This window comes from Alligator mississippiensis, chromosome 2 (assembly GCF_030867095.1).
Source record: "Alligator mississippiensis isolate rAllMis1 chromosome 2, rAllMis1, whole genome shotgun sequence".
Classification (NCBI taxonomy): Eukaryota; Metazoa; Chordata; order Crocodylia; family Alligatoridae; genus Alligator; species Alligator mississippiensis.
The window spans coordinates 261085519-261110022 of NC_081825.1; the positions used below are offsets into that span (position 1 = coordinate 261085519).

General features: G+C 40.0%; 1 protein-coding gene across 1 annotated transcript in view; it reads left to right on the forward strand.

Annotated features, from left to right (window-relative positions):
- YLPM1 (YLP motif containing 1) overlaps positions 1–23131 on the forward strand; it is a 61266-nt gene extending 38135 nt beyond the window's left edge. The window contains exons 13-21 of the mRNA XM_059723095.1: positions 417–536; positions 1455–1631; positions 1927–2010; positions 2264–2347; positions 3848–3934; positions 7443–7494; positions 14682–14812; positions 22168–22348; positions 22725–23131. Coding sequence (XP_059579078.1) covers positions 417–536; positions 1455–1631; positions 1927–2010; positions 2264–2347; positions 3848–3934; positions 7443–7494; positions 14682–14812; positions 22168–22314 — 882 coding nt within the window. The 3' untranslated portion in view covers positions 22315–22348; positions 22725–23131. The remainder of the gene's footprint in view (positions 1–416; positions 537–1454; positions 1632–1926; positions 2011–2263; positions 2348–3847; positions 3935–7442; positions 7495–14681; positions 14813–22167; positions 22349–22724) is intronic.
- Positions 23132–24504: the final 1373 nt, after the last annotated feature.

Genomic DNA, 24504 nt, shown 5'->3' on the forward strand with positions numbered 1-24504 from the left:
TATACATGTGTGGACAGGGAATTGTTCAGTCAAGTTAAGTTGTACAGAGGGTTCGTATTAGGTTAGTCTTGGACAGAACCGTCCCAATTTCTTTAAGTGTGTTCCAGCCGGAAATTTTGGCCACCACTCCTCCCCCTGCGTCCGGTGTGCCTCAGTGTCCATTTACCCATGTAAGTGTGCAATCTGTGGACCAGAATCTTCTATATTTACTTAAAGAATATTTGAAGTGGGTACTATACTTATATTAGCTTCCTTATCTTCAAATGGAATTTCTCTCCAGTATAGAAGGGGAGTGATAATCTGTAAAAGGATCAGTTATCTTTTGCTCAGCATTAAACAGAATGCTGATAAAAGCTCAGTGCATTCTGAGGTCCCCCATGGTGAATGGAATTTATACTCATCCTTTTCATTCCCAGGATAAGGAAGTAGACTGCGGAGGGCCTGCACCCAGAGTGCTCAGCCTGGATGACTATTTCATCACTGAAGTGGAAAAAGAGGAGAGAGACCCAGATACAGGGAAAAAAGTGAAGAAGAAGGTATACTCAGTTTGTTTCTTGACATAGGTCTTTGCTCAAGAAAGGAAGAGGAGTTTTTGTTTTCAAGGAGGCATGAAATAATGTATTTACAACAGGGTTTAAATCTATTGCTTTACAACAGGGTTTAAATCTATTGCTTTGGGATAGTAGATTGTGTTGTTTTCTTTTGAGCAAGGCATTTCCATATGTAGCCAAATGAGATAGAGATAGAGATATATAAATTTTTTTTAATGTACTTGAAGAGAGAAGTTTGCTTCTACTCCTGTATACGGGCAGTCCTCAACTTATGACGTTTTGAGTTACAACAAATGCCACTTACAACATTTATAAATTGACACCCTGTTTCAACTTTCTGGCATCAGTTTTGACTTTACGCTGCTTGATGCCATGCCACGCCACACAAGTGAATGAGTTTGCTGCGTCGCCCATCTCCCTGGAGAACCTCTCTCCAAACTTCCTTGGATGCTTTTGTTTAAGAAAGTGGACAAGACTCCAGAAAAAACTGCAGCCAAGACTCCTGAGAAGATTCCAGCCAAGAGCCCTTCAAAAAGTCCAGCAATGTCACCTCAAAGAAGTCCTTCCAGATCAATATGATTTCTGTTTACAGTATAAATATATTAATGTAACTATATTACTCATCCAGAATTCACTGAGTACAAAATTCTGGGTTATTTTTGTTGAAAATAGGGGGTATCAGGCCTTGGTTCAGGAACCAATCCCCCATTTATAACGTTGTTCCTATGGGAAAATCGGTTCCAAGTTATGACATTTCTACTTAAGACGTGGTTTTCAGGAACCAATTGTGTTATAAGTCCAAGGACTGCCTGTACTCAGAGATTGTGATGTCAGCATTTTGGATTTGCACCTATGTTAGGGTTCTTTCTGCTTTCTTATAATTTGTTTTTGTCCTGGACCCAGGTGATGGAATATGAATATGAAGCTGACATGGAAGAGACCTACCGCACGAGCATGTTTAAAACCTTCAAAAAGACCTTGGATGATGGCTTCTTTCCATTCATTATCCTTGATGCCATCAATGACAGAGTGCGGCACTTTGAACAGTTCTGGAGTGCAGCAAAAACAAAGGGCTTTGAGGTAACGGGTTCAAGAAGTAATCATACTCAATAGCATCTGTAAACCAGTGTTTCCAAACTTCTGAAAGCCATGTCCTCTATAGATGAAAAGAAACCCATGAAGCCCTCTTTGAGGCCAACTATTATGTGGTGGTATAAGGGCTTACTAATTTTCATAAGTACATCTTCAGCATCTATAACCCTTCCACTCAAATACTTTGTGGAAAAACTGCCATAACACCTGTTATTAACATCTTGGTGAACTTACTGGTTTCCTAGTATATTTCCAGTGTTTAATATTGAGTTTCTCTTTCTAGGTATATCTAGCTGAAATGAGTGCAGATAACCAGACTTGTTCCAAGAGGAATATTCATGGACGCAAGCTGAAGGAGATCAATAGGGTAACTGTATAAAGATGTGGAATCACAGGGGTTACTGAAGTTGCCTTTCTTTCAGCATTTAGGCCCATTAATAGTGGTAAAAGTTTATTCTTTTATAACAAATGTAGTCCAAAGTTTGGTTTGTTTTGTTTTTAAGATAGGTAGGCCCATTTTCCCAGTGGTTCTTGCTGATTGCACTCTTGAACATAGAACCCTCCATTCTTCCTTTGTATTGGGTTGTAGAAGATGCTTTATTTTGTATGTCTCTCTTTAGATGTCTGATCACTGGGAAACAGCACCACGTCACATGATGCGTTTGGATATTCGTTCTCTGTTACAAGATGCTGCTATTGAAGAGGTGAGATTTGCTGTAATTGAGTGCAGTGAAAGTGTATGTTTGTATTTATATTGCAAATGTAAATTGCAGAAAGATCTAGTCATCACATGTTAGGAAGCAGTAGTATATTTGGAACTGTACCAAAGTAAATGCCGGTTGAATCAGCAGTGCATTACATTACCCCATGACTCTCCCAGACAAGAAAGAATGTGAAGTATTTAACTGTTCCTCCTGTGGAGCCTATACTTATGCCTCTTTGGGCTATTGTTAAGAACTTCACTCTCCACAGCTGTTGTCTGCTTATTTAAGAGCACTGTTGCCCTCTCAGAGGAGGTGCCAGGGGTTATTTCTGCTCTACATCTGATTGATTAATCAGGTCAGAAACTAGAAAAAGGTTATGAAGTTTCTGAAACCCATTGATATCTCTGGGTCTGATTTGGAAAGTCCAGAGATCTTGTCACAGAAAATAATATGTGGCTGGAGAAGAAATCTGAGAGAAATGTCTGTTATGCTGTGTTCCCAGCAGAGTCTGCTTTAACATAGCTTTATTGGGTTAACTTTTGTAATTGTCTTAGACAGGTATTTTACTACACCGAGAATAGATTGGTGCACAAACTGTGTATATTTTGAGTATAACACAATTGCATGTGATGTCACAGCAGCTTTTGTTATAGCCCTGGTCACTTGGGCTGCCAAAGTAAGAAAACAAGATTTATTAGTTGCAACTTCTTGAAAACTCAAGGTTTCTTACAAACCTTGAGGTCAGCAATGCATTTTACAGTCTACAGGTACTAAAGCTCTTGAAACTACTAATTTCAGAGGAGCAAAAGTCTCAGATCTCAAGAAGGGTCAGATCAAATGTAATTTTGGAATCTAATTTAATTTGTGCATTCCATTTTCATTAAAGGCATGAGGAGTTATGAACAGATTGAGTTAATTTATATATACTTTGGTGTGTGTATATGAAATCAGCAGAGAAAGGTCATAGGAAGCAATACATGGGCAAAGTTGATTATGGGTGTGAAATTATCTTGCACCTGAAAATACTCATCCTTATTATTTTTCAAGGTCTCTGTCCATGTAGTATCTACATATCCCTTAAGATATAGGCTTGGTAGAGACATGTTGGCAACTAGAGAATGGGTTCTTGCTAGATGGTGTATAAGTTCTAAATTTGGCATCCTTTTTGAGACTTTGAGTATTAATATACATTTTGAAACGTGTGTTTGTATGTAACATGAGAGAAGTATTTTACTGATAGGATCCATTAGCAAAATGTGTGTCGAGAACAATAAGCTATTACTGTGACTTTCCTACACCAAATTCATTTTTTTCTGAATCAAGAAGAGAATCTGAAATGAAAATACTTCTGTGGTGGGGGGAATGGCATTTGTGTCAACACCAGTATATTTGTTTGTTCTCTTCCATGTTCTGTTATCTGAGTTCTGGGGTCTTTTCTGTGAAGTACATAATACTTTATCAAACAGTGCAGCTGAATCCTTTGTTTTTGTTTTGGACCAGGTGGAAATGGAAGATTTTGATGCAAATATTGAAGACCAGAAAGAAGAAAATAAGAAAGATGCAGCAGAGGAAGAGGAGAGTGAACTGGTAGGAGACTTGACAGCCATGTCTAACAAACTGTCTTTTCTTAAAATGCTTACAAAAAAGTCTTATTGCTGGGCACAGCAGAGAATTGAGGTTACTAACAATGTGGTGTTAATGCATATGTTTTTAGGGATTAGTTTCTTGTGTGTATCTGAGAGTACTTTAGCACCAATGCTCTTGCTCTGTTATTTTTAACTGATTTTAAAAATCCATGAATATATTTGCTATAGGAACAGTATTCTCACTGGAGTATAGTGACATGCCCTGGCACATTTACAAGCTACAGCCCATTGAGTCTTTTTATCAAGAATATTCAGGTTTGAAAATTTCAGGTGGGGAAAAGGAAAAACCTACACTTCCTGTTACTTCTGGATTATCTGATGTAAATACCAAATCCTGTAGAAACTGTGAATGGGATCAGAGGTTTGCAAACTTGCTTTACTTCAGCTTGCATTTGACTAAGCAGTTCTTTGTGGCTACAGAAGTTTCTGATACTATTTTACCTCTTAGGAAGGCTTGGTATGAAACATATATGTTCTGTGAAGATGCACTGGCTTTGGTTATTAATAGCAATTGATTATTCAGAGTTGAGCAGGCATATCATTTAGATTACTGAAGGCTGAGAAATTGGGGTTAGGCCTGGCTTTTTATTCCTTAAAGACTTAAAAGGCCACTACAGTTGATTATGGCATAGATGCAACTCCTTCAGGTCTGAGCTGCATCTTCTCAATGTTGGACGAATTGTGCATGCCAAAAACCTGGCTTCCACCACAGGAGAGCTAAGTTGCAATAAAAAGGAAGCAATGTTGTATGTGATGCACACCGAAGCTTCTTTCTTGGCAAAAACTTGCCATTCCTTAGGAATGGAATAAGGTAGAGACAGGAAATACAAAGTTAAAGACTAAATCTTAAGCTGAGTGGATTTTAATAAACATTTATTCTCAATATGACTCATTTATTCTCTTTAATAACTTATTCTTTGAACAGAGAATAAGACTAAGTACAGTGTGGTCAAGAATTATACCTAACAGCACTTTCCATGCTTTCAGGAAAAAGGCAGCTATCCTTTTATTGCCTGGAAGTAGGTAACACTTACAATAGACAGCTGTGTTTTTAGTTTTTTGAGGGTAAATTCTCTCTCTCTCTTTCTCTCTCTTTGCGTTTGACTTGTGTTCTGATGTTCAATACACACAACTACATATGACATTTGCATAAAGCTATGAGGAAAGTTTGATGGTTAAGATTAAACAAATTATTATTAAATTAAAATAACCCACATATGGAAATGTTTTCCATTTGGGAGTCAAGAAAAAAGCAGAGTTATCTGCTGCAGGTCATCTCTTCTGTTCATTGGTATAGCCAATGGCAGAAGCAGGTATGCCAGACTAGTACAGAAAGGTGAAACAATTCACTGAATTTGATGTCTTTTGTCATCTTGAGAGCAGTTGGTGGGTCTTTTGCATTCATTTTTTTTACATTTCTTTAAAGTCTTTGGAAAAGATGTCAGAATTTCTGCCAATTAACTAATATCCCTCGGAGGAATCCAACTGTTTTGTACTAAAGGATGGAATCTGAATCTTTGTTTTCCTCTAACTGAAGAAGGGGGTGCTGTGCAGAGTCAGCACCCAGTACACAGGACATTAAATTCACCCCATGACAGTCATTTCTATGTTGATATATCAGCTATAGGATTCTTTATATAGTTCAGATAAAAACAAAACGTTTTTTTCTGTGCTTAAAGATATAAAGTATTGACTTCTTAAATTTAGTGTTCTTGTTAGTATGGTGCTAAAATCAGCCTATATATCACAGAGGTCCATAAAAAGTTGTACTAAAATGGTTAATGTAAAAGTTCTTATTAATTACAGTGTAACATTGCAGCACAGACTGACTACATTTATATAAAATATATATCTGATTTAAAAGTTGTCTATAGTACATTAAAATATGTAATCTGTAATCAACTAAAAATCACTCTTACAATACTAAAATTATGATGGAATAAAAGGTAGAATTTTACAACAATTTTGGAAGAGTACATATCACTAACAAATAGACAACAGCAAGATAGTGCTCTGGAGTGATATAATCTAATCTACTAGTCTTCGTCATGTACAGTGCAAGTTATATGCAAATCTCCCGAGACCCAGACAATAAATAAAATAGACATGGAGTTAACATAATCATTGTGGACTACGAATTGCAACAAAGGGGTCAGCACCCCCGTAAGAGATTTCAGCAAATCCAAATTCTTATATGGTCTCTGATACAGGATGCATTTCAGTATGATGAGGGGAAAGGGGATTACATATGTGAACCTTCTTTGAACAGGTAATGTTATACTAAATTTAGCAGTTTGAAACAACAACATATAAGAGAGTATAGATAAATAATATAAATAAACCCTCATTAAGCAAAGTCTCTATAAAATGAAAGAACATAACCAAATGGGTTATGCACAATTTAAAACTATTGCTTTGTTTTGCATGGAATAAACTCTAGACATTTTATTATATATAAAATTCATTATTTTAGTTCAGGAGTGTAGGTTGTAGCCATGTTGGTCTAAGGACATAGGCAAACAAGGTTCTTTGGGTAAATCTGATATCTTTTACTAGACTAACTAAATAGTTAGAAAAAATTTTCTTAGCAAGCTTTTGGGTTTAAAAATCCTTCATCAGGCTGAGGAAGCATCTGCTGTTGGGAAGAGCGCATACCAACTGCAGATGCTTTCTCAGCCTGACGAAGGAATTTTAAACCCAAAAGCTTGCTAAAAAAAATTTTTCCAGCTGTTTAGTTGGTCTAATAAAACATATAAGATTTTCCCAGAGAACCTTATTTTAGTTCAGTTACTTACATAGTTGTAGAACATTAATTATAACAATGTTTGAATTATGATAGAACCTCTCATTTGAAACATACCAATTTATTAGTGCTTAAATCTCAGTGATTAAACCAACTAGCTAATTTTAACTAGTAAAAATTCACATTTAACTATTTAGTTCAGTACTCCATTAATTTATATCCTAAATTCTTGTATGTTCCTTTAATATAAGTATAGTCAGGGAAATCTGGAGATACCAAATTATTTTGGAAAAAGATTCCTGAGCAAATTGCTACACACAGTATTTTTTTGCAGCTGTATTTTTAGACTATTTTGTTATTTGTAACACATGATCAGTTGTCTTTCAAATTTATGGCCCTCAGGGCAAGGTAGCATGACAAATCTGTGCACATAGTTTAGTACCGTTGCTGTATGTTAAACTTATTCTAGAGTTCTTTTTGTAGTGAGAAGCATTCTTGTAACAATGCACAAGAGCAGCTAAAAGCAATGAATAGAAAATGGGTATGGAAGTACTGAATGACCTGTTTCATTTTGCTGATAACTGAGAACTGTAGTTTACCAAAAGAAATAATTTAAACTCCCATTATAATGCTGTTTCCAGTTCAAAAGTAATATGAATGTGTGTGTGTCTCTAATCCTCCGAGCTTCTTTCTGTGTATGATTTAGGGTTACATTCCGAAAAGCAAATGGGAGATGGACACTTCTGAGGCAAAACTAGGTGGGTATTTCCTTTTTTTATAATTGGTATCTGGCTGTATTTGTATAATGCTAATTTGCTGTGCCTCCTTGCCTATACTGTTTATCAGATATATCTGACTCCATAAAAAAAAATTCTCTTCCCTGTAAACAGCAGTTTCTGTCTTCTGTGCCGACATTTCCATACTGATGTTCTTCCAGTTTTTTGAAGAAAATAGTTTGTCTAAAAAAAAGAAACAGTATCTTCATTCTTTATTCATTTCCTCTTATAAACAAAGGCAATGGTGTCAGTTTACATTACACCACATTCTTATGCACACTACATACGTTATTTTCTTATGCATACAATTTCAATATGGAAAGGCCTGTTTTACCACATTATTGTTGTCCTGCTGGCTATAGGAGTGGTTTACTGGTGTACCCTTCTGCTTGAGTCTTCATACTGTTTTCCTAATGCACTGCAAAGAGTTGAAGGGATAGAGACATGTACACTAGACCTTGTCATATTTCTGTCCTCCTTAGTAGTTTTTTAAGCCAAGAAGAAAATACAGGTAATTTAATAATCAAGGAGGGGATGTTCTTCTTTGAGAACATTTTGTCTCCTTGGAAATATGTTCAGTAGGAAACAGTATCGGAGAGATTTCAGTCTTCCAAAATTGTCATGTCAGCTGGACAGCACAAGTTGGTTTTCAATGATCTGGTCATCAATACATGTATTCAAAGACTTAGATGTGTGTAAATTATAGTTATCTGCTCAGTTGAAATTCCTTGAGAATTCTGAGACCTTTTCGTAGCTTGGATCCAGAAGGAGGTGATTTTAACTGCACTTTCATTCTTATTAATGCTGCTGTGTTGTAAGATATTGCCCATTATATTCATAATTTCGATAAAAATCAACAAGAAGGTATTAGATGAAGTGCATTCTCTACAGCCAGGTGAGGGAATATATATATGTATGCAAAGGCATCTCTGTTAATATACAATTTTTGAGTAGCAGCGTTTCTTTCAGACATGGTATTAAACTGGGCTGTTGAAATAACCTGCTTAAAATGATTACTGTCAGTCACCTTTGTGTTAAAATTATAAATGCTTGAAAGGGGATGTAAAATGTAGATTTCAAAGAAACTCCATGCAGCAGTTTAACTTTCTGGTGTGTTGGTATGGAAGACAGGCTCTTTATTCCTGCTTTCAAATCCCAACTGCACCATGGAATTGAAGCTTGAGGATCCTTTTTACATAAACTAGCCTTTCATCTGTTGCTGTTTAATTGCTTTGCTGAACCAATTCTTCTACTGCTGCATTCTTTTGATGAGCCATTTAATTCCTGATGGAACTGTCTTGACTTCTAAATACATCTGGCACAGCAGGAGGAGCCTTGTGCTTTGTGTAAGGCATATCAAACAGCCAAACAGTTAAAGGAAAAAAAAACACCCAGGGGGTCAAGTTCATTTTTGCTGTAGAGCTCATAATCCTTGTCTATAAAACTAATTCCTTAGGTTTTGTCATAATAACTTTTAAGAATAAATGTTTGAAATGGTTTCTTGGTATAGAATATTGTGCACATGGTTAAAAACATGATCTGCTTCTGCTTATGGTTTTATACTTTAAATAAACTTACTTTCTTGTTGATGTTTGTGTGACAGGAATGGAAAAGTCACATTGCATACAGTGATTATTTATAATGTTACTTCACCCAGTGTCTATTGCAAATATTGAAAACAAAATCCAAAAATGTGTATGGTACATATTAAACGTTTACTTTCATTATATATATCATCTCTCACTGGGGTGCAGCAAAAAATAGCAGACTTAAAAAAAAAAAAAAAAAAAGCAAGCTATATCTCAAATATCACTAAAATTTTAAGCAAAATTATACTTGTGAAAATATGCTTTGCAAATCATAAATCCAAACTATAAAAAGATACAGAGGTCCTCACCAGTTAACCTAAGTATATACAAATATAAATATATAATATACTGCAGAGTCAGACTTCTAACAAAATGACTTTATTAGCCATTAACTTTGACAGTACCTGTGCAGTCAACTTGTGTAACTAGCTCCAATCAGGAACTGAGTTACTAGGAAGGGCACCAACATTCCACAGGTCTCGGGTCCAGGTGCCAAGAGGTCTCATCCCAAAACAGACTGAACCTATATCTAAAACATTTTCTGTACAAGTAGCCTCTACATCAACAGTTCTCTTTCAGTGAAAATCTGTCAAAAATAAAAATAAAAACATACAATAAAAAGGTGTCATGCTGTTAAAATAGCTCTAATTCCCATGGTAATGGATGTTGTTTCCTACAGGGTTGCCACGTTTTCAGCCACAACAATAGTTAACAAAACCTTGCATGCTGAGACTTAGAATGGTTATATGTGAGTCATCCTAGGATTTCCTGAGTAATGCTTCTATTTCTTGGCTGTTCTTAATTAGATCTATGGGTCCATTTCAGTCGTGATTTTTTTAAAAGTGTGTACTGAATGGTATGTAATATATGTATAGGTATATATGTGTGTATCACAAATGTGCTGAGCTGGACAACTTCTCCCAGAAAATAACCAAAATATAAAAAAAAAAAATAAATGCATATATATATACATTTTACATTTTGGTTATTCCTTAGAAGTTGTCCTGTCTAGTACATTTACAACTTTATCCTAGCAAATAGCCTTCATAGAATCATAGAAGTAGGGTCAGAAGGGACCTTGTAGATCTTCAAGTCCGACCCCCTGCCTGGGCAGGAGGAAAACTGGGCTCAAATGACCCCAGCCAGGTAGGCATCAAGCCTCTTCTTAAAGACCCCCAGGGTAGGAGCCAGCACCACTTCCCTTGGAAGTTGGTTCCAGTTCCTAGCCGCCCTAACTGTGAAGTAGTTCTTACGGATGTCTAATCTAAACCTACTCTCCAACAACTTGTGACCATTATTCCTTGTTATCCCTGGGGGGCGCTAGGGGAAACAAGGTCTCCCCCAAACCCTTCTGGTCCCCCCTAGTGAGTTTATAGATGGTCACAAGGTCCCCCCTCAGCCTTCTCTTGTGAAGATGAACAGGTTCAGGTCCTGTAGCCTCTCATTGTAGGGTCTGCCCTGCTGCCCCCGGATCATGCGGGTGGCCCTCCTCTGGACCCTCTCAATGTTTTCCACATCCCTCTTGAAGTGGGGTGCCCAGAACTGGACACAGTACTTCAGCTGTGGCCTGACCAGTGTCGTGTAGAGGGGGAGGATCACCTCCTTGGCCCTACTTGAGATGCACCTGTGGAAGCACAATAGGGTCCAGTTGGCCCTGCCGACCGTGACCTCACATTGTCGGCCCAAGTTCATCTTGGAGTCAATGATGACTCCAAGATCCCTTTCTGCCTCCGTGCTCTCAAGAAGGGAGTTTCCCATCTTATAAGTGTGCTGCTGGTTACTACTGCCCAAGTGCAGCACCCTGCACTTGTCCGTATTGAAACGCATCCTGTTTTTGTTAGCCCCCCCTGCAACCTATCCAGGTCTTTCTGCAGTCTTTTCCTCCCTACTAGTGTGCCCATCTCACCCCAAATCTTGGTATCATCAGCAAATTTGAACAGGTTGCTTTTCACCCCGTCGTCCAAATCGCTGGTAAAGAAATTGAACAGTGCGGGCCCAAGGACCGAGCCCTGGGGGACTCCGCTGCCGACTTCCCCCCAGGTCAAATATGACCCATCCACCACCACCCTCTGAGTACGACCCTTCAGCCAATTTGCAATCCATCTGACTCTGTAGGCATCAGTGCCACAGTTGCCCAGTTTTTTAATGAGGATGGATGGGGTGGTTGACAGTGTCAAAGGCCTTGCTGAAGTCCAGAAAGACTACATCCATGGCGACACCTGCATCCAATGCTTTTGTGACCTGATCATAAAAGGCAGTCAGGTTGGTCTGACATGACCTGCCCCTAATGAAACCGTGCTGGTTGCCCTTGAGCATCATCCCTGATGCCGGCCCATCACAGATGTGCTCCTTGATGATCTTCTCAAAGAGTTTCCCTAGGATTGAGGTAAGACTGACGAGCCTATAGTTGCCCGTGTCCTCCCTCCTCCCTTTCTTAAAGATGGAGACCACATTGGCTATCTTCCAATCATCTGGCATCTGGTCCGAGCACCACGAGTGCTCGAAAAGCCATGCCAAGGGCCCAGCAATAACCCCTGCTAGCTCCCTCAACACCCTGGGGTGGAGAGCATCTGAACCTGCTGACTTGAACACATCCAGCCCCTCCAGAAGCACTCTAACCCGGTCCTCCTCAACCTTAAGGCTTATTACAGGGGTGTAAAGGTTTGAAGACAGAATCTGTTCTTTGATGGATTAGTTCACCTAAACTTCTTTGCAATTACATATCCTGTTGTGCTTTCTATTTTTATTTATATTTCTCAGTAAATATTATTCTGAATAAAGTACAACATTATTTTATTGGCCATGATGTGTGAGAGAAGTTTTGAAATGTTGAGCTTTTTGACTGAATGTTTGTGACAGTCACCAAGCACACTGAAAACTCACCCCAGGATTCTTTCTTTAGCTCTCAAATATTTACTCTGCTTAGTATTTGCCTTCTGAATACTTGGTGTCTACATACTGTTTAACGTTTTCTTGATGTGTTCTAAATACATTCAGAACAGTACTTCTGTTTGAAGTATAACCATTGTAATCTCAGTATTCCCCTTTATATTTGTATACCACTTTCTTCCATTTTCAGTTTACAGAAATGGACAAAGCCTTCTGTTTTGACAAAGGTAAAATTGTCTCTTTTGAGTATAAGTAGTGCCTTTCAAGGTGTGGTTTAATAGTGCGTTCTTAAAATCTCACAGAAGAGGAAATATCCCATGTTATATTTGAAATTTCATTGCCAAAGTTCAACTTTGCTTTAGGATGCAAATAACATGTCACTCAGGTCATTAATTATTATTATTATTATTCAAAACATGAAAATTACAACCTTTTATTTGAAAAACAAAAAGTTGTTTACTAGTTTCAAATGCTTTTATAATAAAAATAATGAAGGTGAGTTTTTAAGAGGTTTTACAGATTTATAAGGATGCTGCTATATGTGTTATATTCAAAACTGTAAATGGCAAAATTCTTGAAGTGTAATGCAAAATAACTGTTTCTTTCCATAATCACCATCACAGGCTTCATATTACAAACTTGTCTGTTACAAATTTGTTATAAACTTGGGTGCAAAACATTTTACAACATGTTACACACAATCACAGGCTTCATTTTACAACCTTGAGACACCTTGGCTCATGACAAATAGCCCTTCTGAAATAATATGCCAAGTGTGGTAGGTCTTTGAGGATGTCATAAGATGTCTGCTTTTGGTACATCTAGATGCACCTTGAAGCACCACAGTATGGATGGAAAGCAGATCTCCTGGAAGCGTATCTGACTTCAAATACAAAAGGAAATTACACTTGAAAATCAACCTTTTTAAATGATAATTAAATCCAGAACAGAAGGCCCTGTCCTTAACTCCCTTTTTAGATCGGAGTTCACAAATTTTCAGGCACAGTTTGCAACTCTTGTAGTACACAAGCGAAGGAAGAGTTTGCTCTTTCAAACTGAAAAGTCTTATTCCCAGAGGAAAAGAATCCGTATGCAAGTGCCTTAATGGAGAGCTGCACCTTTCTGTTTAAAAGAGGTTTAATGTTCATAAATTTGTATGTTGCTCACTTCACTGCTGTTTACTTCAGAGACCGTTATAGTAGGAATCGTCCTTGTTGATTATGTTGTAAATAATGTTAGATATTTTGGAAGTCCTTTTCTGCATGAGCAATACATATTAAAAAACCCCACAAAAAACGCATCTGGAGTTTTTCCTGGAGGGAGGTGGTAGTTCTCTATGGAGCTGTAGTCCAACTTTAGCATGTTTAACATGAAATAAAAATAACAAAATTAAAATGAGTACTGGAACAATTAGTCAAGAAAGCAGATTGCCATTGTTCTGTTTTGATTTTTATCTTGGTGCCGTTGAGGAGGGCATTCCAAAATGCTTTGCTTGGATGAAAAAGATTCTGCAGTGGTCAAATGATACTTGAATGCTTTTAGAATTGAATGCCAGGAATAAATTTACTGAGTTTAAGTTTTACTTCAGTGTACAAAAGTCACTTGTATCCCTTGGTCTTCCATGATCTTCACTGCTACTCTGCTATATGCCATTTTAAGTAAAGCAAACCTTATCTCTAAACTGAACCTCCTTGGATGCACATTTTAGATGGTAATCTTTTGCTGCCCAGCAACTAGGATGTGTTATATTTGAATTCATTTCATAGGTCTTTTGGTGGCTACTTTTAATAACATTTAGTGACTTCTGAGTTGGTATCACTGACATGACCAGCAGCAGTTTACAGCGAATATCAAATAACCTTTAAAATTCCCTCTACATATAGTTTTATGTAGCTTTATTGAAGCAGTGAGTAAACACCAACAGAAAAGGGGCACTGGACTTCTTCTGGAGACTACCAAGAAGTTTAATGATAATTCGTTGAGAAAATGGCCAAAAAGGGAACGTTCTTATAACCCAATGAATGGGGTCATTGTTTCATCTCATGTTGGTCACTCTGGTTCAATAAGCAACAGATAACAACTGTGACCATCAGACAAACTTACTTCTAAAGCATTCATTTGTGACTGGCATCTCTCACCATAAAGAAATCCTGAGGCTTTCTCCAGTCTTAAAGTTTTTCTTCCATAAAAGCAGTTTCTCAAAAACTGCTTAGCATGCAATCTTTAGTAGGTTTAATTATTTGGTCACCATGGAGTCCCTGATACAATATGTTAAGTTAGGTTTGACACAATATTATACTTAATACTTGGAAAGACATTTGTAATGTTAATGTTGTGTTAAGTGACAAAATAGATGGCACTGCATAGTTCCTTGAGCAGCTTTGAGTTGCTGTATTGTTTCTTCTGAGCATGGGCTCTTAAGTGATGTGAACATTCAGGAAGATAAGTTTTTCTCCCTTATACACCTACTCAGTGTTACTACTATAAAATTAATGTGAAAGATAAATAAAAGTTTGAAATGGGGGTGAGTCTTCTCTAGTTTTTCACCTCTGATCATTCACCCATCAAGATAACTTGGATGTGCCAGTTCTGCTGCTCTGAGATACAGAAAGTGTTCCCTCTCTCATCTTGTTTGTGTCACTATTACACAAATTTTCTCTCTTAACCCTGAGGCTCTATGTTTGTTCTCAGACAAGCTGGATGGCTTGCGGACTGGCGCTAAGAGGAAACGTGACTGGGAAGCAATTGCCAGCAGGATGGAGGATTATCTTCAGCTTCCAGATGATTATGACACCCGTGCTTCTGAACCTGGCAAAAAGAGGGTAATAAATTCCAATAGTGGCTTCATCTTTCTAATGGACTGATTTGTCAATCTTCATGGAACACAGCTTTTACTGTTTATTAATTTTCCCTGAATATAATACTGCCAGAGACTCCTTGCATTCATTTGCTATGCCATTAGACTGTATCAGAATGTTCTTGAGAACAAGGTCTTCCAGGCATGTAGATTTGGCATGATAAAAAAGGCATTGAAAACTGCAAAGATTAATAGTGTGTGTCATAGAATTTGAGCACAAAGAGAGACACTAAAAATTCACATTTTTTAGGAGAATTCACAGTGGAGGGTGACTGTTCTGTGTTTTATGTATGCTTTATGGAGGGACAAAGGTTTTGATAAATAGTTAGGGTTGTGATGGAGGAGACTAGTACATTTGTTCCGTTAAGGTTTGTCTAATATTTTTATAATTTAGGCTTCGGAAGAAACCACACAGAGTTTTTAAAAATTCAGAAAGGTTCAGTTTAAGGGTGAAGTGACAAATATTTCAAGCATCTTTGAAGCACTTCGAAGAGCCACCTGTACAAGAGTAAATGGACTTTGAAATGTCCTCAAAGCAGCTGAAGCACTCCAAAATAGTACCCCTTGGGGAAAAAAATACTGTTTTAAAGCATTTCAGTTTCTGTTACTTGTGCACAAACACAGAAGATCCATAGGTCCTTCAGAATCCCATAGTGCTCCAGGACAAATTGGAGTGGAAAAGCGGGAGGCTTAAGAATAGCTTGCAGGCTACACAGCTGCTGAGTCCTCCTACACTAGAATAATATGAGACTACAGTTAGGGCTTTTCAGAAGGGATGGGAAAAATGGGATGGTCACATTATTGTTTGGTTATGTGTTAACACTGGAAAGTTGTTTGCTTTTGAGGTGGTAGTTAGTTTGGAGTTGTGCGGTATAAATTGAGGTTGGTTTGGGTATTAACATTAGACTTCCTGGTGACAGATATCTTTAATGCAGTGATTCTCAGCTGGGTTGTTGAGGCACCCTGGGGTGCCACAAGACAACTCAGGAATGCTGTACTGGAGGAGCTACTGCCACTACCACTGTGGCAGCCATGTAAAACTGCCTTAAATGCAGGTCTGTGTCATGCATGCACACTCCTCCTGCATTATGGTTCTTTGATCCCGCCAAAGCAGGCAGAAGAGTTTGTTTGTGCTGTAGCCATTCCCAGTTTGCCTCTTCTCCTCCCTTGTCCCACTTACCTCTGTTTCCAGGAGATGCCATGTGAGGTTGGACCCGGAAGGACTGCAACATAAACCAGCTATCCTGTCTGCTGTTGGGTTATCAAAGAACCCTAATGCAGGAGGAGTGTGCACACATGCCACAGTCCTTCCTGGTCTGGCTGTGGAAAAGATGCACAAAGTAGTTTTAGCTTGTGGCAGCAGCAACACCTTGTTGAGACCCACTGAGGTAAGTTGAGCACTTTAGTGGTCCTCGACTGAGGGTGCCACTGCATTCAGAAGTTATTGAGGGTGTGGGCTGGCTCTGAAACAGTTGAGAATCTCTGCCTTAATACTAATGACCATGTTGCTCAGTTGCATTTCCAGTTACATTTCCATATCAACCTTTGTTTTAGGGAAACTAATTTTTTGGAAGAGTGTTGAGATGTGAGTAAGTTGCAGGGGGAGTTTTAATATGGGAGAATTGGAGGTATGGAATCTTGGGCAGGAGAGCAAGAAGGTGATGGGGAGGATAGCAGTAGTTGATGGGTAGTGAAAAGACATTAAATAATTTGGAGCTTTTGAATTAGGGAGGGGTTAAAAGATGGGTGATGGGCAAAAGGATCTGTACACAGTAAGTCAAAGGAGAAATCAGTTCAGAAGAGAGGACCACAGATTTCACCTCGTGAATTTTCTATGGTTTGAAAGAGTGCAGTTTGGTTGCAATGGACCATCGACTCCTGGGACTTTAAGAGATCTTAATACATCAGGAGTGGCCAAACCATGGCTCATGATCTGCATGTGGCTCTTGGGCAATTTAAATGTGGATCCTAGAGAAAGAGCAGTAGTTCAATAAAAACATATTTTTTCTCTATCACTTTACTTACTTGGTTACTTAGTCTGGAGAAGAGAAGACTGAGGTGGGGATTTAATAACAGCCTTCAACTACCTGAAGGATGGTTACAAAGGGAATGGAGCTAGACTGTTCTCAGTGATGGCAGATGACAGAATAAGAAGCAATGGCCTCAAGTTGCAACAAGGGGAATTTAGGTTAGATATTAGGAAAAACTTTCTCGCTAGGAGGGTAGTAAAGCACTGAAACATGCTACCCAGTGAGGTTGTAGAATCTCCATTGTTGGAGGAATTTAAGACCTGGTTCGACAGAGCTTTGCCTGGGATAATCTAGTTGGGGGATGGTCCTGCTCTGAGCAGAGGGTTGAACTAGATGAGCTCCTGAGGTCCCTTCCAACCCTTATTTTCTATGATTCTGTGTATTGTTATTTTCTTTATTTGACTTTATTCACTTCTTGCTCATTTATTCCAAGAAGCCATTTAATGACAAACTACTTGAACCTAGGGCCCTTGGTGCATCTCAGTTATTCTTAAGTCTCAAGTTTGCATCCTGAAACTTGTCAAGAATTTGCATTGTGGCAAGAGGAGTTAGGAAGTTTGGACACCCCTGGTGTATGTGAATGAATATTGTGGTGGGAGAGAGTACTGATGGTTAACAGGTCTCCTTGTCCTACAACCTCACTAGTTCCCTCATACCATCCCAAATAGGGTCTCTACTGTATTTTACATGGCAATAATTTTTAAGTTTATTAATCACATTTTAATTTTATAAAACAACTGTTTTATAAAAATCAGTTGGTATGGAAATAAATGGTAAAAACTGTTCCTTTTGTACTGGGCTAATAGAATTGAAATGTCTTGAGCTAGTGGCTCCATCTGGAGAACTGAATATACTGGAATTACAGGCCAGTAATAAGTCATCAGGAGGTAGGAAAGCACTCCTTCCCATGCGGCCTCTGTACCTGTGATATCCTGACTTTCCTACTAGGTCCCATGGTTACAAAACCATTAGTTGCCTTTGTCTCCCCTATTCAATATTTGCATGCATGCACCCGCAGAAGTCTAAACAGGTCGGAGATGAGGGATATGAGTAACTTAATGGCTTAAAGGAAACTGCATTTATGAAGGCAGTAACAAGTATATGAATGAGGAATTTAGCACTTTGAGAATATAGACAGGCATCAAAAGTGTATAGATAAAGCAGGGGTGGGCAATTATTTTGGCTGGAGGGCCACTCAATGAGTTTTGGTGAGCTGTTGAGAGCTGCTTGCACTCAATCTTTCAGAAGATATGATTTTAACAAATAATAGATAAAAATGAATCATATACTAAAAACCATGTCTGCTATAACATGTTTTAATTTTATTTCAAAAAATATTTTTGTCCACGTTTTTTTGAGAGGTGATTTGCATCATAGCTCAAAATAATCTTACTCTTCTAGATTGTATGGGGTTGGAGGGAGTATGTGGGGGAATGAGGTGTTGGGGGGGGGGGGAGGAGCCTGCCTGGGCACTAGGTCTTTTGGAGCCCACTGGAGGTGGTGGGAAGGAGAGGGAGGTAAGGGGTGCATACAGCAGAGCTTACTCAGACAGTGCAGTTGCAGGTGCGGTCCACCCCTCCCACTTCCCTTCCACATGGAGCTGAGCCCCAGCTGCACTTCTTCCTGTGCACCTGCCAGCCCTGGCCAGCACACACATCTTTCCAGTGGGTTTGCAGCCACCCAGGTGCTTCTTGGATCCTCCTGCCTCCAGCGGCTCCTCCTCCTCCTGTCCCTGCTGCACCGCTTCATGCAGGGGAGAAGCTGCGGCTGGGCGGCTCCTGCCCCAACAAGTGGGATTCCAGCTTCTGGTCACCCACTCCACCGAACTGGTGCGATTGTGAGCGGCCAGAAGGTGGTGCCCCATGAGCTAGTGTAGGAGTTGCCTCCCTGCCCCCCCACCACCTGGAGCAGCGTAGCAGGGACAAAGGAGGAGGAGGAGCTGCTGGAGGCAGAGAGGAGCCAAGTAGTGTCTGAGTGGCTGAAGCCTCACAAGGAGCAGCCCCTCTGGGAAGAGGTATGTACTGACAGGGCTGGGGCCCTCAGCAGGTGTGGGTGGGAGCCTGACGCAGGGTGCCCTGGGCAGGAGCGCCATAGGAACTTCCATGGGCTGGATCCAGTAAGTTGGCAGGTACCTGCCCTCAGGCTGGATCCAATCGGTTGGGCTGCCAGATCCAGCCCTTGGGCTGTATTTTGCCCACTCCTGAAACGAGGTATAATTATAAGTTGGTACAATGAAATTATTATAGCTGTACATTCCTGTAGTAATACAAGTAATTGCAAATTGAATCTGGTTTTATACAGTGATTTAGCTCATTTGTATCACTACAGGAGCATGCAAATGTTTCAATTACAATGTAAGAGCTTGTGCTGGTTCCTGACTGGCAGATCTTTCTCGCTTTCTAAAGTGTTTAACTTTGTCCATAGGTTTAGTGACTTAAGTGACTTAGTAAAAAGGTTCATCCAGAAAGATATCACAGAAGTCAGAGATAGAAAAGACCAGTTGCCTCATTTAGCACAGAATTGTTCCTTGTATTTTGTCCAGTCTGGTTTTAAATGTTTTCAGTATGTAATTAAGGGAAACAAAGAGAAAAAGATTATATATGATATTGTGATGGCTGTCACTATATTTCAGACAGAAACAAAAGTTTTTTGTACTCCAATGACAAACACTAAGGCCTCCTCTACATGTTATATCTATTGCGCAATTACCTTGTTAATTGTGCAATGAATTTAAACTGGTTACACTTGCAGATTTAATTTTTATGCCTTAAAAAGGTTCAAGCAGCTGTAAAAGTGTTTTTTTGAAAATGTGTAATAACTTTATAGCTGATTTTTGTCCAGTTTTAATTTGCACAGGCAGGCAGTTTGCAACTGGGAAAATGCAAGCAGTTGGGAGCCTGCTTCTTGCTGATACAGGGGGAACCCAGAATCAGGCTCCCCCTGCACCATCAATAAGGTGCAGTTGGATCTAATGCTCAGTCCAACAACAATCGTGCCTCCTGCCATGCACGTGGTGTGGCAGTGGGCCGATTTTGTGGATCATGCATTAGATCCAATTGTGCCTTGACCTGCATATGTAGAGGGGACCAAGAAATAATAAATATGTTGTAACTCTTTCTTGCAAAAGCATTATTGTCCATTGTGGCTTTCTTCCAGGATCCCCTAATCCTGCCATACAGAATAATGCCTTTCGATAGTGTTTTGTCTTCCTCTTGCTTTTTCTTTGAGGACTAGCATCCAGTCATATTCTTCTTTCCCGTTTTAAATAAAGGAACAAAAGGACACGATGCTCTGAATAACAGAATTTTAGGTGTTAAAGTGGTAAAAGCATAATCATCTATTCCAGGGGTTCTCAAACTGTGGGTCGCAGCACCCCAGCAACTTAAAAGGAGGTTGCAAATTCTCTTCCCTACTTAAAAGGGGTGGCATGGTGGGCGGGGACACTGCTGCCATTGAGCAGTCCGTGCTGCTGCTGCCAACTCCGCGCCACTTCTCCACACCCAAGTCCAGCCGGCTGGCCGCTAGGGCCCCCCTTGCTCCCCACTCATCAACCGGCCAGACTTGGGCAGCCCGACCCCCTGCACTACCACTTCTAGGGAGGGAAGAGAAGCTTGCAACCCCCTTGTCACTGTATCAAAAAGTTTAAGAACCCCTGATCTAGTCCATTGGTAGCCAGCATTTTTAGCAGATGTGCCACAAATTTGTCCTGCACCCTCCTAAAGTTCCATTCCACTCCCCTTCCCTGCCTGATATGCTGCTCTAGTTTCTGCCTCCTGTGATACGCTCTCTGCCAGATCTGCAGCTCTGTTTTTTGCCTGTCCCCTCCCCAGTCTGCCATGTGCCACACACAGTGGCTGCCTGTGCCCCTTGTGACATTTGTCACAGTTTGGCTACTCCTGTCCTAATCCATGTTGTCTACTCCGTGGTATGTTCAGGGCCTTCGCTTTTAAATGACTCAGTTTATGTAACTTCTATCTTTTCCCTTGAGAAAATGGTTAAGTCTTAAATCTGAGGATTAAAATAGTAGAGGTGCACTGATATATTGGTGCCATATCATATCAGCACCCATAAAAGGAAAATTAACATTATCAGCTATGGGCTTTTTTTGGCCAGTGTAGCTGATAAATGTAGTATACCTTCTGGATGGGGCCTCCGGAAGCCACATGCATGCGCACAACTACACACGTGCCCACAGCTAGGAATGCAGCCAGGCAGTGTGGAGAGCAGTGCCTTGCAGGTAAATCTGTGGAGGGGAAGAGGCATGGGAGTGTAGATCGAGGCCCCCATGGTGAGGGAGGGAGTGGGGCAGAGGCTGAGGGTGCTGCCCAGCCAGGGTGGTGAATGGAACCTGGGGTCAGGGCAGGGAACAGGATGGAGCTGTGGGTGGCTTGTCCAGGGGGCTCAGTGGAAGGGGGGAGACAGCTCCCCACTGCTGCACACACCCTCTGGGGGAGGTATGGGGGGTGTGCGTGCGTGCGCGGGTGGATGCAGGCTGCCCACCGTGGGCTCTCAGGGCTTTCCACTCTGATGCCTTTGCCCTGGGGTCTCTGTATCAGCCATGCATCCCCTACCCAGCAGCAGTGGGGGCAGTGAGTTGTGCCCTTCGCTGTCAGACAGGCTGGGGACCCATGGCCTATGCAGGACCCCCAGGGCAAAGGCAGCAGGGCAGAGAGCCCTGAGCCCACAGCGAGCAACCTGCATCTGCCTTTGCCCCGCTCAGCTCCACTCTGATTAAAAGTATCTGCGCTTAAAAAGGATTGCTGCAGTGCTTGACCCAAAGTTTATTTGACAGGCTTTAGTTCAAGCACTCTCGCTGCCATTTTTAAGTGCCTGGACGCTGATTCCCTGGACAAGCCATCTGCGCCAGCCCCAGGTCCCATTTACTACCTGCCCTGGCCCCAGGTCCCATCTACTGCCCTGGCTGGGCAACACCCCAAACACCAGCCCCTGCCCCACTCCTTCCCTGCCTCACTCTGGCTCCTTCTACCCCCCCATGCCCCTTCCCTCCCTCATGCCCGTGCCCCTCCACAGTCTTAACTACAGGGTGCTGCTCTTCACGCTGCCTGCCTGCACTCCTGTAAATCGGTTATTAGATCAGTGTCGGCTGATATGGCTGGTTAATAATAGGCTATCGGTATCAACCAAGATACTTTTTCAGTGTACTCTTATAAAAAACAGTTACTTGGAGGTTAGAATTTTCCTTGTACTCTAGTCTGATTGGGGGAGCTCTAGTGGTTATCACAGTGTTGTTTCTTCAGGGGTTGCCCTGCTGACAATATGTTTCTTATAGGTGCGTTGGGCAGACCTAGAAGAAAAGAAGGATGCAGATAGGAAGAGGGCCATTGGATTTGTGGTTGGACAAACAGATTGGGAGAAGATTACAGATGAAAGTGGTCATCTTGCTGAAAGAGCCCTCAACCGCACCAAATATATTTGAGGCAGTTATTAACTGGATTTTTTGTACCTTTAAGGTAAGTGTTCAGTTTTTTTACAAAATTGTTGATTTTTGAAAGGTGAAAGTAAGGCTAAAGGATACAAGTTGCTAGGGTCTCTCCAGATATTTTTGTTTCAAGCCTTGTATAATTCATAGATTTGTCAATTGTGTACAATTGCTTGATGTATAATCTTCTATGTGGATCTAAAGATTGAGGGAAAGGAGGCACCAGTCTTCAAGAACTCCAAGTATTGTCAGTAATAAATCTAAGGGTACATTATGAAGAAAACCAGACTATTTCTGTCAGCTGTGTGCCTAGTTCTTCTAAGTCCGAGTTTTGAATATTGTATTTGAACTCAGACCATTTTATTTACTACACTGCTAGGTGTAACAGACTTTTCTTTTCTTTACAGGCCATTTGCTTTGAGGAGAACTAAACAAGGAGTGACCTGAGCATCCTGTGTGGATTTTGTCACTCCCACCTTCACAATTGTTTTAATTTCTTTCATTACTTTAGTTTCTGCAAGTTTCTTGAAATGTTGGCAATGATTACTGGTGACCCCAAAAGACAAATTCCCGCTGTACTTAAGCAAGAGAGACAGTTTTCTTTTTAATATTTTTTGGAGGGGGGGAGGGGTGGGTCAGTAGTTTTAGCTGCTATGCATGGGGTAGGGTGGAAGGATTAGACAATGTTTCCTCCACTGTACTGTCACAGAATGTCTTTCACCTTTGCTTTGTGGCCGTTCTCGTTTTATACTGTATGTACCTTGTAGCTTATTGTAGTAGGAAGCAGATTAATAAACTTTCACTATAAACCCAATGAGCTTTGTGAACCAAACAGCGTGGGCCTTTTTCTTGGTGTTTGTTTTACATTTTGGATATGGTCTGTGTGTGTGTGTTGGCAAACGTTAAAATTCGTCATCATTTGGAAGTAACATCATTCTTGTATTCCAGAGTATGCCATGGCTTTGGCCTCCAGGAGGTTTATCATCTGCCCTCCTTTTGGGAATCACCTCTTTTTCAGGCCTTTGGTCCTTATCAGTTTCTAATAATTGTATATCTTTTCTTTCAGCTTGGAAGGAATCTGCTTTTTAAAATCCTTTCTGACTTTTACATTTCTCTTGCTGCGTTTGCATTTTAATTTTATTCTGGAAAACTGAAATACTGCAAGTAGTAATATAAGGTGTGAAAAATATTCTTAGCCTAAAATACTGGCATAAAACCAAGAAATGGGAAGCCATCTGAATGGGAGTACAGAAATTCCCTTTTGGTTACATTGTGTTGTGGAGTTAACATGGCTTCTCATCAGTTCCCTTGCAAAATAGACTTTTCTTGATCTAAAAGATGGATAAGTTGTCTGTAATGGGAAGAATGCTGTAGGAGTTGTTGTTTGTGTCACCACACACACCAGCATCACAGATGTACCAATGAACAAATTGAATATATCACTTTTTTCCTTTTGGCTCTTCTAACAAGAGCTTCTGTTAGGAGTTGTAGGAAAAGAGGCAGTAGATTGTCTGAAGAATTTTGTTTGAGTTAATGGTGAATGATTGAAAAATTTCTGTACATCTGTAGTTAAAGTAAAATCCTGAAGGGTTCTTCTGCATTCTTTTTGTTGTTTTCTGGTGATGATTATATTACAAATTGCTTCTAAGTTCATTAGGCAATCAGTACTCATAAGGCCTTTGGTACCTTACAGAAGAACCATATTTTGTATAGTGATAATATATTTCCATTTATGGAAAATTTCTCAGTTTTATTAATTATACATGATTGAAATGTCTTTTCAGTGTGCGTAACAGAAATGATGTTGTGTCCCAATTTTTAAATACAAGAAAATAAAACTTCTTGAATGCAGTCCTTTTACACCAGAATGTAACAAATGTATCCATGTATACATTCCATTATACAACAACGTTTACATTCTTTTTTCAAATATTGCAGAGTATTCTCTTTGAACTGTCATAATGTTGGTATTGCCAATAAGAAAGCTATCGTTACCAAGGAAGCAGAAGACCCTTGGGGATATCAGTGAAACCTTCCTTCAAAAGTTTGTATCTCATTTTGTTGCAAAAGTAGTTAGCAGGACTTTCAGTCCACCAAGTGACGTTTTCTTTTTGTCTAAAAAGAAACTTCAGTACCAATGTGTTGTCTTCTGTCCTTCATAATACATTTGAGTCAAGTTCTTTCAAA